Source organism: Eucalyptus grandis, chromosome 8 (assembly GCF_016545825.1).
Source record: "Eucalyptus grandis isolate ANBG69807.140 chromosome 8, ASM1654582v1, whole genome shotgun sequence".
NCBI lineage: Eukaryota > Viridiplantae > Streptophyta > Magnoliopsida > Myrtales > Myrtaceae > Eucalyptus > Eucalyptus grandis.
The window spans coordinates 59041534-59053877 of NC_052619.1; the positions used below are offsets into that span (position 1 = coordinate 59041534).

The 12344-nt window shown below is 39.2% G+C and overlaps 1 protein-coding gene across 1 annotated transcript; it reads right to left on the bottom strand.

Annotated features, from left to right (window-relative positions):
- Positions 1–637: 637 nt before the first annotated feature.
- LOC104415362 (serine/threonine protein phosphatase 2A regulatory subunit B''beta) lies at positions 638–12043 on the bottom strand. The gene is made up of 13 exons (XM_010026642.3): positions 11376–12043; positions 7091–7333; positions 6895–7000; positions 6728–6827; positions 6483–6588; positions 6211–6301; positions 4296–4437; positions 3834–3981; positions 3556–3665; positions 2341–2497; positions 1974–2099; positions 1712–1862; positions 638–1177 (listed from the first exon to the last, which is right to left on the bottom strand). The coding sequence occupies exons 1-12, from the start codon at positions 11526–11528 to the stop codon at positions 1722–1724; spliced, it is 1623 nt and encodes a 540-aa protein (XP_010024944.2). The 5' UTR covers positions 11529–12043; the 3' UTR covers positions 638–1177; positions 1712–1721.
- Between the last annotated feature and the right edge of the window lie 301 nt (positions 12044–12344).

Genomic DNA, 12344 nt, shown 5'->3' on the forward strand with positions numbered 1-12344 from the left:
AATTTGGCCAACGTATTGTTATCAAATCCAATCTGGACGAGGCCCCTCGGGCGAACATCATTCGAAGCCATGTGTCCTCACAACCAGAGAAAGAAGTTGATGTCGATGATATGTCGGCTTTCTATTTCCAATTAAATTCGGCGGAATGTCATTGCTAGGCTTACGTGCTCAAATCTCCGAGTGAAGAAGCGCAATAGCTAGAGGTACTCGGTAGCTCGACATGCATTGAGCAAGAATTTGGTTCCGCCCGCATCCTGTATGATCGGGACTTGCGAGTGCCACTCAAAATGATTCAGAAGACGAAATAAAATCATGATGTCACGTGATGAGCATCGACAACTTGAGGACAGGTCTTCTAGTAGCACAAAGAATTTCGACAGCATGAAGACAGGTCTTCAAACTGTCTACCATGGTTCAAGACACGGGAGATTTCTCAGACACTAGATACGCACAAATGTTGCTTTGAACACAAGTTCGTCCAAAGGCAAACGATAACATGATTTTGCCTTATGATGGATGGATCAGGCGAAAATTTCGGTCGATCTGTTTCATCGGCACCAAGTCAGAAAAATCTCCTCACAGCCACTCCATTAAAAACCATCAAGAAATATATCACTCTGAACAAGAGCCGAGGCGATTCAATGAAAACTGTCACATCAACTATTAAGGTATAAGTTATCAATATATGAACAAAATTTGCTAAAAGATAGGGCTCTAAAAGAAGACAAAAATGTGCCTACACAGTTTTTCTTAAGGGACAACCTACACACACAGTTTTTCTTAAGGGACAACCTATGTTCAAGAAGGGATGACCAACCCGCTACCATAGGGGAAAAAATGACATACCATACACTTAAGAATAGAAACTCGATGTCTCCCGAACTGCCCCTTTTGGGCCTTGACGCACTTAAACTCTCTCTGCTTACACCTTCACAGAAACTTTGCCCTCATGCTACGGTGGCTCTGAAACATTCCACTGTTAGTCCCTCCCTATCAGTCAGCTAACGCAAACAAATAAAATCAAAGGCCATCTTCTGAAGGAAATCCAAGATAAGACCAAACAGCTGTCACCAAGTTTGAGTTCTGATGGATGCACAGCCACTTCTGGTCAAATTTCTCAAGGTGACTTCCAGCCCACCAGCTAGCACGGAGAATGATCAAAGCTTCTATTCATAATCTACAGGAGGAGAAAACAACTACTTATAGAAGAAATTCCATAAGAACAAGTTCAAGAAAGAAAAATGGGAGGCAAATTAGTTAGGATAGATGCATCTCGGACAAAGCTGTCCTGCTTTTTTTATTGGTCATTAAATATTAAAAACAACCGGACCAAGAAAGTGGAAGTGTAAGTATTCCACATTAACACTCTACAGATATGAGCGGGGCATATTGTTGAAACTTTGCTTCAGCAGAATCTCTCGAGAAGGCAGCATTGAGATCTAACGAGTAAGTTGCACAGAAAATGACATGTTTCAAGAATGAATCATAAACTTCTATCTCATTTTTTAATATTTTTTCCTGTCACAAACCTTTTCAAAGGGGGCTTTTCAAGGCAGTGAACTTAAAGTTTATCCTTGGATGAAGTTGCATTTATCTAACTAGCCACAGCCTTAAAGGGATCCATTAATTTATCAAATTTCAATGTTCCATTCCACAAACCTGAATGATGCCCATACTGGTATCTCAACATAATTGTAGGAAATCAACTCACCAAGGTGGTCTCAGAAGGGAGCCTCAAGTGATTCATCCCAAACTTCTGCACTTCCATTGGATGCATCTTCGACATCTTCTTCCATCGACAGCCTAATATATTCTCTGTGCGCAAAGCGATCCCATTCAGTCAAGGTAGGGTTCTCCCTCTCCTGTTTCATGTCAAGATAGGAAATTATCAAGCCGCAACAAACCTGGCCAAGAAGCATGGCACTGCAATTTTCCCATCATTGACATACATCAAAATGAAAATAAGCAAATACCTGACGAATCAGAAATGGATCACGAGTTTCAAAGGCCATAAATTTATTGAGGTTGAATAGGATATTGAAAACACTTCCAGAGAGTTTACAACCTTTGAGATCATGTAGTGTAATATAACTCTCATTCTGCAAGCAAGAAAATTTCAGGGGTTAATGCATGAATGCATTCAGAAACAAGCAAGAGATGGACTAGTGTCTCCATGCTGGGCAGGAAAAGACCAACTACAGCATGGTTCAAATAGTCTGCGGAAAGAATTATTATGAAATAAGGATGGAAAACCCACAGGCAGGGAGGGGGGAATTCCATATTTGATCAAGTCATATCCTTCGAGTAAACTCAGGAATTAAATAGAAGAAAAAGGTTAACCTCAGGTCCAATCATGTCAATGATCTGGCACAAAATATCCTCAAAAAGCACTGGTTCTTGTGCCATGCATTCCATTCGATGCAACTGCTCCTCATAAAAGAACTGCATTTCGTTCCTTGTCAGAACTCCATTCCCATCCAAATCTATGCACTTGAACCTACACAAGAAATTCAGCCTGTAAAGGTGTATTGAGGTAAACAAGATGGTTCACAAACAAATCACAATAAAGGATATAACTTGCTTTTTCCCAATTTATGTAGCTTACTCATGTTAGTAGCTACAAAGGATTACAAAAGGACAAAAAATGAAGTTTAAACATTGCACCATCTAATTAATGCTTTTTTGGTGATTAAGACATCTCAGCAGGAACCACTACTCTCACTGCAATAAATGAAATTAATTGAACCTAAGCACAAAGAAGTGAATAAGCATCAGGTGGAGAGATAAAGCATTCTATTTAGAATATTAGGGCCAGTGCACCAGCAAAAGGAACTGCCATTTGACCGGCTCTCTTTTTTTACAATCTAAGTTAAGTGCAGGAACCTCTAATTGTAGGATCGAAAAAGTAAACTTAAAGACAATGAAGTAGAAAGTGTCAACCAGGACATGGACCAGCCAGATATATTCTACAGTTGCCATATCCAAAGGTCAAATCTCTCAATAGAAATCAGAAAATAACACTTTGCTTTCAACATCTTCCATTTGATGATTCAACAGCTTCAACCTGTTGCTTCCCACAGCAATTTAAGGCAATCAGGCACTTTACAACCTCACCAATTTACATGAATCATTTTCATTATCTAATTTCAATTTTTTTAAAGCAATAGAACAAATAATTCCGTTGCATTGCGAAGAAGTCTTTAAGAAAATTCAAGCTCACAGCTACAAGTTACCTTGCTGCTAAACAAGTAATGGCCTTGAGAAAACCATAAGATTATCCAAACACCAGTTCGCAAAAGATAGCTTCTCAAATCCTCACCATAACATTAAAAGGTTACCATGATCTGAAATTTTTTATCCCCCACTGAATTTGGAGCCTTTACTAAAATGATTTTAGGATGATTACAATATTTTACAGACAAGTTAACATAGTAATATTTCCATCAGATGACCTGAGTGAATAGTAATAATTAGATCCCCAACATTATTACCAAGACCACAACTTTTTTATACTCAACCATGATATCTTATTCAAAGGAATTCCAGCCGCAATACCAATATTCGAGACTAGGCTCAGATGACTTATCCTCCTCAGATAATATGAAGTAAACAAAATCTTCATATCCCATTTTTCCTTCAACTTTGCTTGTAAACTTCCTTGGAACCTGAGAAGATAAAACAAAGCTATCAAAGAGAAAATCTATGATAGAGAGAACAAAAGAATACAAGTAAGAAAGCACAGGACTAAAAATCAATTGAAGAGCCATCTCCTTTGCGAGGATCAAATAACTTTTCTACAAAAGAAAAGGGCAAGTGATCCAGCTAACACAAACCTGAGAAAATATTCTGTCGACAATTCGGTAAGTCAATGCATGATTACCATATCTGATAAGGTTCTCCTTGTCTATTAAGAAATCATGATCCGTGTCCAGTTCCCACCACTTGCAGTATATTACATAGAAATGCTCATAAGAGAAGTACCTGATGTGAAGAATAATATAAGTACCAAACACCACAAAGATGCTATAACCAGAAAGTTTCACAACATCAACTGCTCTAACTTTTTAGTCACTACTTGAATTCATAGTTAAAGATGCCTGACTGAACATGACTAAAAAAAACTACTTCATTTCTGATGTAAACATATTAAATCTTTTGAGCACAACTTCAAAAAGTTATGTTTAGATGGTACTTCTCTGCATTTAATACAAAACTTGACAAATCATAAGCCCTGTGTATGAGGGAAGAATTATGACATCTTAATGGAATCATCTTTAGTTAAAAAATCAATCTACCTCAATACTTTGTTGATATCTTCTTCTTCATCAACATGTTGCGTTGCATCTATTAAGTTTCCACGTTTCAGCTCCCTCAAGGTAAGTTGCCCATTTCCAGACCTATTTATGTAGTAAAATATTCGGTATATTACAGTATCAGCTGCAAAGAAAATGAAGAGTTGCATCAGATAATGAGGAACGCCTTCAGTATATCTGAAAAAGTAATTGAGCTTTACAGTAATAGTCAATATCTGCATAGGGTTCTGTGTTCTATACGCCTCATGCAGTAGCTCATACATTAGACTAAGCAAATATATAAATGAGCAACTCAAATTCAGGTAAAGAATGACAGATACCAAGCAAATAGCAAAAGGTCATTACACTGAACGGAGAATGAAAGTGCTCTGATTGCGAAACCAAATTCCATACATATAAGTTTCTTCTTCAAGATATATAGACAGCTAGTTGCAATCACAAGGATGGAAAAGAAGAGTTCTGTCGCCAATCAAGCCAATTGAAAAGCGGAATAAAAGGATCAGTATCAGTTAACAGTACTGCCTTCTAAAGAAATATGGGGCAGAAACGTCAGTTCTACTTGTCTTTTCTTTGCCAACGCAGATATCACTATGCTGAATTTCTCAAAGTTGTTAGCTATATGTACCAAGTTACCTAAAAGAAAATCAGCAGACATATTAACCAAAACAGTCTCTTCGTTTATACAATTTCCACGGGCCAACTGAGCTTATATTAAGCATTATATCATTTATCTTACAAAACACATGAGACTAGAAAGTGTTCCATCGTCTTAACCAAGTGGATGAAGGCAATAATTAAAGGAAAGCCATCCTTTTTTTGTTTTTCGACCACCAAGGATAGCTGTTGATAAACACATAATTTAAAAGAACCAGATAACCAACCAAATATTGACTGTAAAAGGAGGAGAAATTTCGAGAGTGTGTGTATTGGCCATTAACCAAGAGGAGCTCCAGTATTGAGTTCAAGTAGTTCAAACGTCTACTGCGAACCTTGATCTTGAAAATAATTCAATTGAGTGAGCCTAATTGGTTAATTAAATTTTTCCACACTTTAGATATCTTAATAAGCTTCACATAATTATATTCAAATTATAATTGTCACTTGAAACTCGAGTTCCACTCCAGCTCGACTTCAATTATTTCTCAAGCTTAACATGAAACTAAGTTTTTGCTTATTGAGGCTGAGCGCATTACATGCTTTAGTGAGCCCATCTCAAGTCATGTTTTGAGCTTGGAAGTTTTGTCTCAAGAGAAGTTTGAGGAACAAATCGCGTCAACTCAATTTGGCCCAACTACATCAATATCATAAGAATGAAAACTTTAAATTAGAACCTGAAAAGAAATAAAAGACATAAGGAAAATCCACAAATATACAACCTATATTTCCACTTGACACATGACAGTTTAATTAATCATGCAACTTCATCCACAGAGCTTGAACTCATACCTTTTTTTTTTTTTTTTTTTTTTTGGGTCAAAGCTTGAACTCATACCTTTACTTGCTGGTAGACTGCACCTTTTCATTTCATTTCATTTCTTTTGTTTTTTTTTTCCTCATATGCTGTACTGAATTAAGGATCCTAAATTCATGGCTTTCACAGTTGAACACTTCTGTGCTTCAAGACCTCCATGAGTCAGTGAATGTCTAGTAATTACGCTTTACAACAACAAACTCACTCCAACAGGAAGGTATTTAGTGGATTCCTTAAGTACTGCATGCAGGAATCTTTTTTTCCCCCCGCAATAATTAGATAATATCCAAACATGCAACAGTGTTGCAGAAAAAGTTGAGCTCCAAATTTGGTCAAACACATTTCATTTGGCCAGTATATATTTATAACAGGAATTAACTTTGACCAAGGAACTAAGAAAGCTGATTGGATGGTTTTAGAACGAACCATATCTATCCTGAAACTCAGGCGTGCTCTGCAAAAACTCCAGACCTGGATGAGTGGCCAAAAGTTCTTGAAGCACAGGTCTAAAGTCATCCTGTTATAAAGAAGGAAAATTTTGTAAGCAACAATTTATGAGCCTAACAGTGTAACAAAAGTAAATTCACAGTAATCTCAAAGCAAATATTATATAATCACCAATATCAATCATAAAACACCTATTCTAATAGCCAACAAGGACTACAACATATAAGCAGGAAACAGACAGAGCAGCAAACCTGAGTAAGATATCTGAGCTCTGGTTGCTTCAAAATTGTATATATCTGAGAAGCTATATCCTTTGTCATCATATTGCCATTGACCCAATAATCAATAAATGCATCCCTGAAGAGCATTTAATAGAAAATTTATACCAAAAACATCTCACAAGTTTTGCTAACAAACCAATATCTTGCGTACTTCTGGTGAAGATCGTTTGGAAGGGCGTCAAATAATTTGTATTTGCCTGACTAGGAGTGCATACCTCGTCACAAATCCAGTACCGTTACAATCAATTTTCCGGAACAGAGATGTTGAGAAGAATGATGGCAGCTTGCATATTTCCCGAGTTACAAGCTTAAACTCTGTAAGACCAACAAACAATCAAAAGACCACTTCTATGCATGTCACATGGATTAAAGAAGGTCTCACCATTTATCTGCAATCCTTCTGAACGACCATAGAAAAAATGATTGATTCTATACAAACATTGTTCTCTCAATTCAACTGGAGGGGGTGGCCCATTCTGAAAGTAAAACTGCAAAGCAGAAGCACAAAAAAATGCATCATCAAAAGGAAAGAGAGGATTAAAAGCTTACACAATACAATTTATAAGAATAAGGAGAACCTGGGGGATTATTTCTCTGACTGGCTCACTCACTACTTTCAAGGGAGAGCCTAAATTAGAAGGGCCAGCCCTCTGTTTTATCGTGCGAGGAGAACCAGAAGTGCTTCTTGGAGAAAGTGGAGGCGTACTGCCAGCAGGAAATAGTGAAGGTAGTGAATTGCTTGCAGAAGTAGTTGCAGTAGAAGAGTTTCCAAGGGCATTCAGAGAATGACCTGCCTTTGCATCATTAAGCAATGATGTCACCTACATCCATCAAAATAGCAGCATCAATAAACACCTGATAAGGAGAGCTGGAAAATAAGCAAAGATGGATATCATTATTGTGTGGCACGCTAAAATAATATCAGTTCCATGCGGTTAACGGTCGATGGCTAGATCATAAACATAATTCTCAAAACAACTGACAGTCAAAACTAGAAGAAATTTGTAAAATTTATGCTTCAGACAAAAAAAAAAAAAAAAAATGAAATGCACTTATGCTTAATAGAAAAGTGAGATAAATTATCCCAGAACACTCATAGAGAATGAAGACCAATTGAGCAGTCCAAAAAGATGTTTTGGTTCACAAGATTCAAGAGGAAAGAAATAAAGAAAGCAAAAGCAGCACATTCCAGCACAAATACCACTCAAACTGAAACGAGAGTATAACAACTATGATAAATTTTACGGCGCTTTGTGTAATGGATTCTCCAAAAAGGCAGTTGGAAGTTAAACCCAAAGTAAAATTGGTTTATCTTAGATGAGAAGTTCTCATGGGGCATTGAAGGTAAGGCCGATTTAGATCTGAGTTGCCATGATAGAGGACAAGATACAGGATTTGTGTAGTCAGCTGCAACAGCCTACTATCGAAACTTAGTGTTTAGCGGTATGCAAAGTGATCAGACTAATATCCCCAACAACTCTAGTTCCCCTCCTACCAATGGCCATCATCTTGCAAAGTTTCCAAATTATCTCCTTAGGGAACAATCCTACGTCATTAAATGGAAACCATTTCCCCAACTTATCATTTAGCAGCGTGCAAAGTGATGTTCGAATATCCCCAACTCCAGTCCCACTCTTAAATATGACCATCACTTTGCAAATTCTCAAAATTATCTTCATACTCAAACAATTCCAGATCTTAGAACGGAAACCATTCCCCCACCCCCACCCCTCCAAAGAATTTGACGAGAATTTGACGATGAAAGTCAACATCAAACAGTTCAAATCCAGTTCTCTTTCAATTGCACAGTTCACATACCAATCCTTCCAATAATCAGAAAGGCAAGGAGAATATGCTTGCAATGATGAGCTTCAACAACCCTAAGAAACCAAACAAATGGAGATGGTAATCTTTTGTGCTGTTGAAAACTGACTCGGCAAGTATGTTGCACATCACTATTCAGTGCAGAATTTATATCTAGGAAAGTCAAAAATCTTAACTAAAGAGCATGAAGGGTTGCCCCCCTTTACCACATATTGAAAGAGATCCAAAAATTTCAAGAACTGAGCACCCAAAGGGCTAGTGCTGAAGACACAAATTTAAGGGTGCTTAGTTATCAATCTTTTACAGAAACCACAGGAACTTCTTTGTTTCAGGGAGACTTCCTATTTCTTTATCCAAATAACCCGAAAACATGATATTTCCACATTTACAAGAAGTCATCCTTGACCGCGCTGCAAGTTCCCCTCTCATAAATCCCAAAATGGCCCAACTGATGTGGAAAGAGTGGCATGGCTTGATTCCAAGATTATCAATCTCTTAGTAATGTTAAAGAAGATGAGATGTGAGTTGTAAATTCTGCTTATTGAAGGAATGCCTATTGGACAGCAGTAGCACCTGACCTGGTTTCTTTAAATTGTCTTTAGTCAGGAATCCAGGGCAAGCAATCTTTAAATTAGAAAGCTCATCCTTCCAGTGTTGTAATTTCCAAGAAATAATCTATGGAAAATGAAGATGGTCAGCTTCTGTTTTGTTTAGGAAATAGATCCCACAAGCCTATATTACTGTAGAGTTCCCATCCTACTGTGCAGCCATTAAGCATGTTCAGTTTCCCAATACTAAGCTTCCTGGAGAGGTCTAGGTCCCACGCCATCCCTCCATCTACATGTAATTTTTATTCGCCAAAGCATCCTCCAATCCTTCTAGCCAAAAAATAAAAAAATAACCAAAGAACTGCTATCCTTTTAATTTAATTTGATCCCTCTAGAAGAAATCATATACCCACAGTGCACTCTGAGTTCTGTATATGCCAGGGGCCCTCCCATTCCCTACTCAGACATCCATCTCAAATGGCTCAATTCAATGCTAACCCCCCTCAAGGACATCTGGCATCATAACAAGCACAAACTTTCATTGCCCAAAAAGTCCCTCCAGAGTGGCAGATCACCCTTTGCCATTAAGCAAGAACAGCATTTCTGGAACTTCCATGACTAAACCTCTTGGAAGTAATCAACAGTACTTCCTATATGGCCATTTCTTCATGGACAGTTTCTAGTCTGTAAACAGAATTTTTAAGCAAATTATTAAATGTAGGTCTCCCACCCTTTGAACTTAAGAATCCTTCTAATGGGCAAATCCTCTCGAGAACCTTTCCATTGATGAGTTCCCATGAGCTTTCTCCCTTCCCTTCGCATACAACAGAAGCGTATCAAGCACACCTGATGCACTAGCATGGACAACTTGATGGATACCAGTAGCCAGAGAGATGCACTCACCATTATACAAATTTATTTAATATCTGATCATACAATATCACCATAGACGAGCATCTGGTCTTGAGAAACTAGTTGAAACCCTTGCCCAAAGCAAATTATACATTTTAATCAATCACGGAACAGGAAGAGGAAAGACTTCACAAAAACCTCAAGTTGTTTAGTGAAATCTGACATGAAGCCCGTGTTTCTGGAGACCTCGGCTATACTCCCTTTTAAAAATATGGGTCCTACCTATTCAGCCTTAAGTATTTTTTTTTTTTTTAACAGAGCCTTAAGTATTAACTATACATGTACTTTAGCGAAATTCTTATTAAAGCAAGGGTTGTCAAATTTACTAACAAAATTTACATGATAGATTTTTCCTAAATGAATGGATAATCATATCAAATTTTGCCATTAGCATGTTTGCAAAACTAGCATATAAATAAGAATAAAGTGAGGTTAAATTCCATGAACATGTAATCACATCCTGTGTTTGCATAATCCAACCAAGGTGAATTGAGATCCCAGAATAAATACTGATATCTAGATCTAAAGTCTGAGATTTTCTTCTATTGTATGAAAGCAATCTTTTCATCCTTAGGTAAATATGTCGGAGAAGAGCTGCCCATCCGTACTCTGCAAAGTCAGCATACAGTCGAAGGGCGATATGGAAGTTAATTCCACATCAGTAAAGCAGGAGGTTTAATTGGCATTAGAAGCACAATTAGTCAGGGTGGGCACAACTTCTTGAATCGTCATGGCAGATACTTTTTCCCCTCGTTAATGTTCCTCCCATAGTCACACATGGTAATACCATAAGTGCTTTCCAAGCTTAAGAATCCTAAAGCCACCGTCTACCCACTATAAGAAAGCTCAACCATTCATCTTTTCTCCACAACCATAGACCCGCAGGATCTAAGGATTAGATTTATTACTATAAAAGCATGATCACTTTGCAATGTGCAGAATAAATCTGCCATTTTATCACTATTTCTACAAGGAAATTGATCATGTAAACCGTTGTACAATCACCCACCTTTGCAACCTTCAAATTACTCGATTAATACTCCCGTCTATTCTTGCCGGCATGCATTAGATTTGCTTAATGGCCATGGTTCTTCATACTCAAATGCATTATGTATTAACCTCAACATTACCATGCTGATGTCCAATTAATGAATCAAACACAAGTTCGAAGATTAAAACATTACGAAAACCTGACCCTATTTACATCAGGTGTCAAATAAATTCTCATGATACCAAAGAAATGCACGGTGGTTTAAATGCACAGAGCAACACCGTTTGCCCATTCAACCATCAGGTCCCCCACTATTGCTTCTCCGCTACCAAAACATGATGATCAATCAAAGAAACATTCAACTTCAGCAACAAGATTAACCACGCCATCAGTCATGACAGCCAAACAAACTAACAGTTTGCCAAAACTTAAAAATGAGCCAAATCCAGCTGGTCCCCGCAAAATCACCACGAACGAGGGCGGCGACAAAGACACACCAACCGAAGTAGAAGAAAAACGCGAAAGCAGCTACTTTAAACGCGCGCGCGAGAGCATACTCGAACGACAACAGCCACGAGACGCGCGTACCAGGCGATTGCTCTCGGGAAGCGAGAGCCACTGGTCGAAGATCCTCTCGACGAAGCTAGGGTTCGATTTGAGGGCCACGGGGGACAGCTCGCCGAGCTGCAGCAGGTCCGCGTCGAGGGACGCGACGTCGCCGACCGCGATGTCCATGTTCATCGAATCCGGCACCAAGCTCTCATCCACGGCGGCTCGCGCGGCGGCGCGAAATCACGCACAACACACCCGCTCGCCCGCAACGCGAGATCGCCAGCCAAACCCTAGAGATTCGAGAAAAAAGACGGAGGAGCTGCCTCGAAGTTGCACCCCTCCTCCCTCGAATCGAGCTTCGGCGGGCCGAGGTTTCTATATATGCGCGGGCGCGCGCGGGCGGAAGCGAGGTCGAGCGCTGCGAGGCGGACGAGAGGAGCGATCCGGAATGCGGCTGCCGCCGGCGGGGAGGGAATCTACGGAATCGAAGGATTCATCGGCTGTCGGAGGAAGGGACGGGGAGGGGGAGGGGGCGGTGGGAAAGTGAGCGAGAAAACGACGGGAAAGTGAGGGAAAGGGGAAGGAAAATCGCTGGCCGCGTCGGGATTGATGCGGTTTATTAGAGAGAGAAAGTTCCAATTTTGCCGAGAAAATTTATTTTTTCGGGAGAGCGAAAATCGTTTTGGTTTCGTAGAGATAGAGAGAGAAAGGGAGGGAGGAGTATGGCCGGGGAAGAAGATGAGCTCCGGCTCGCGCGTGACCCGTCACGTGCCGCGGCCACGTGGCGGGGATGGGGATGATGTTGATTTTTATTATTATTATTATTATTAATTATTATTTGCGTGATTTTCCTCGTATTTTGGAAGCAAGGAAAGTACCTGTGAACTTTCTAAATATGGGGTAGCTCCAGCCTTTGCCTCTTTCCCCGCCCCATGCTGCGGAACTTGCTAAGATTTTCGATAGGAATATTATTTATCCTGTCGATTTATATTTGAGAATCTAAAT

Bases quoted from the DNA above. Each gene is read 5' to 3' on its own strand.
- LOC104415362 (XM_010026642.3), bottom strand. From the start codon at position 11,528: ATGAACATGGACATCGCGGTCGGCGACGTCGCGTCCCTCGACGCGGAC. The intron at 6,828-6,894 runs GTGAGACCTTCT...TTGGTCTTACAG, and splicing joins AGAAGGATTGCAGATAAATG to AGTTTAAGCTTGTAACTCGG. The intron at 6,302-6,482 runs GTTTGCTGCTCT...TCTTTATAACAG, and splicing joins AGCTCAGATATCTTACTCAG to GATGACTTTAGACCTGTGCT.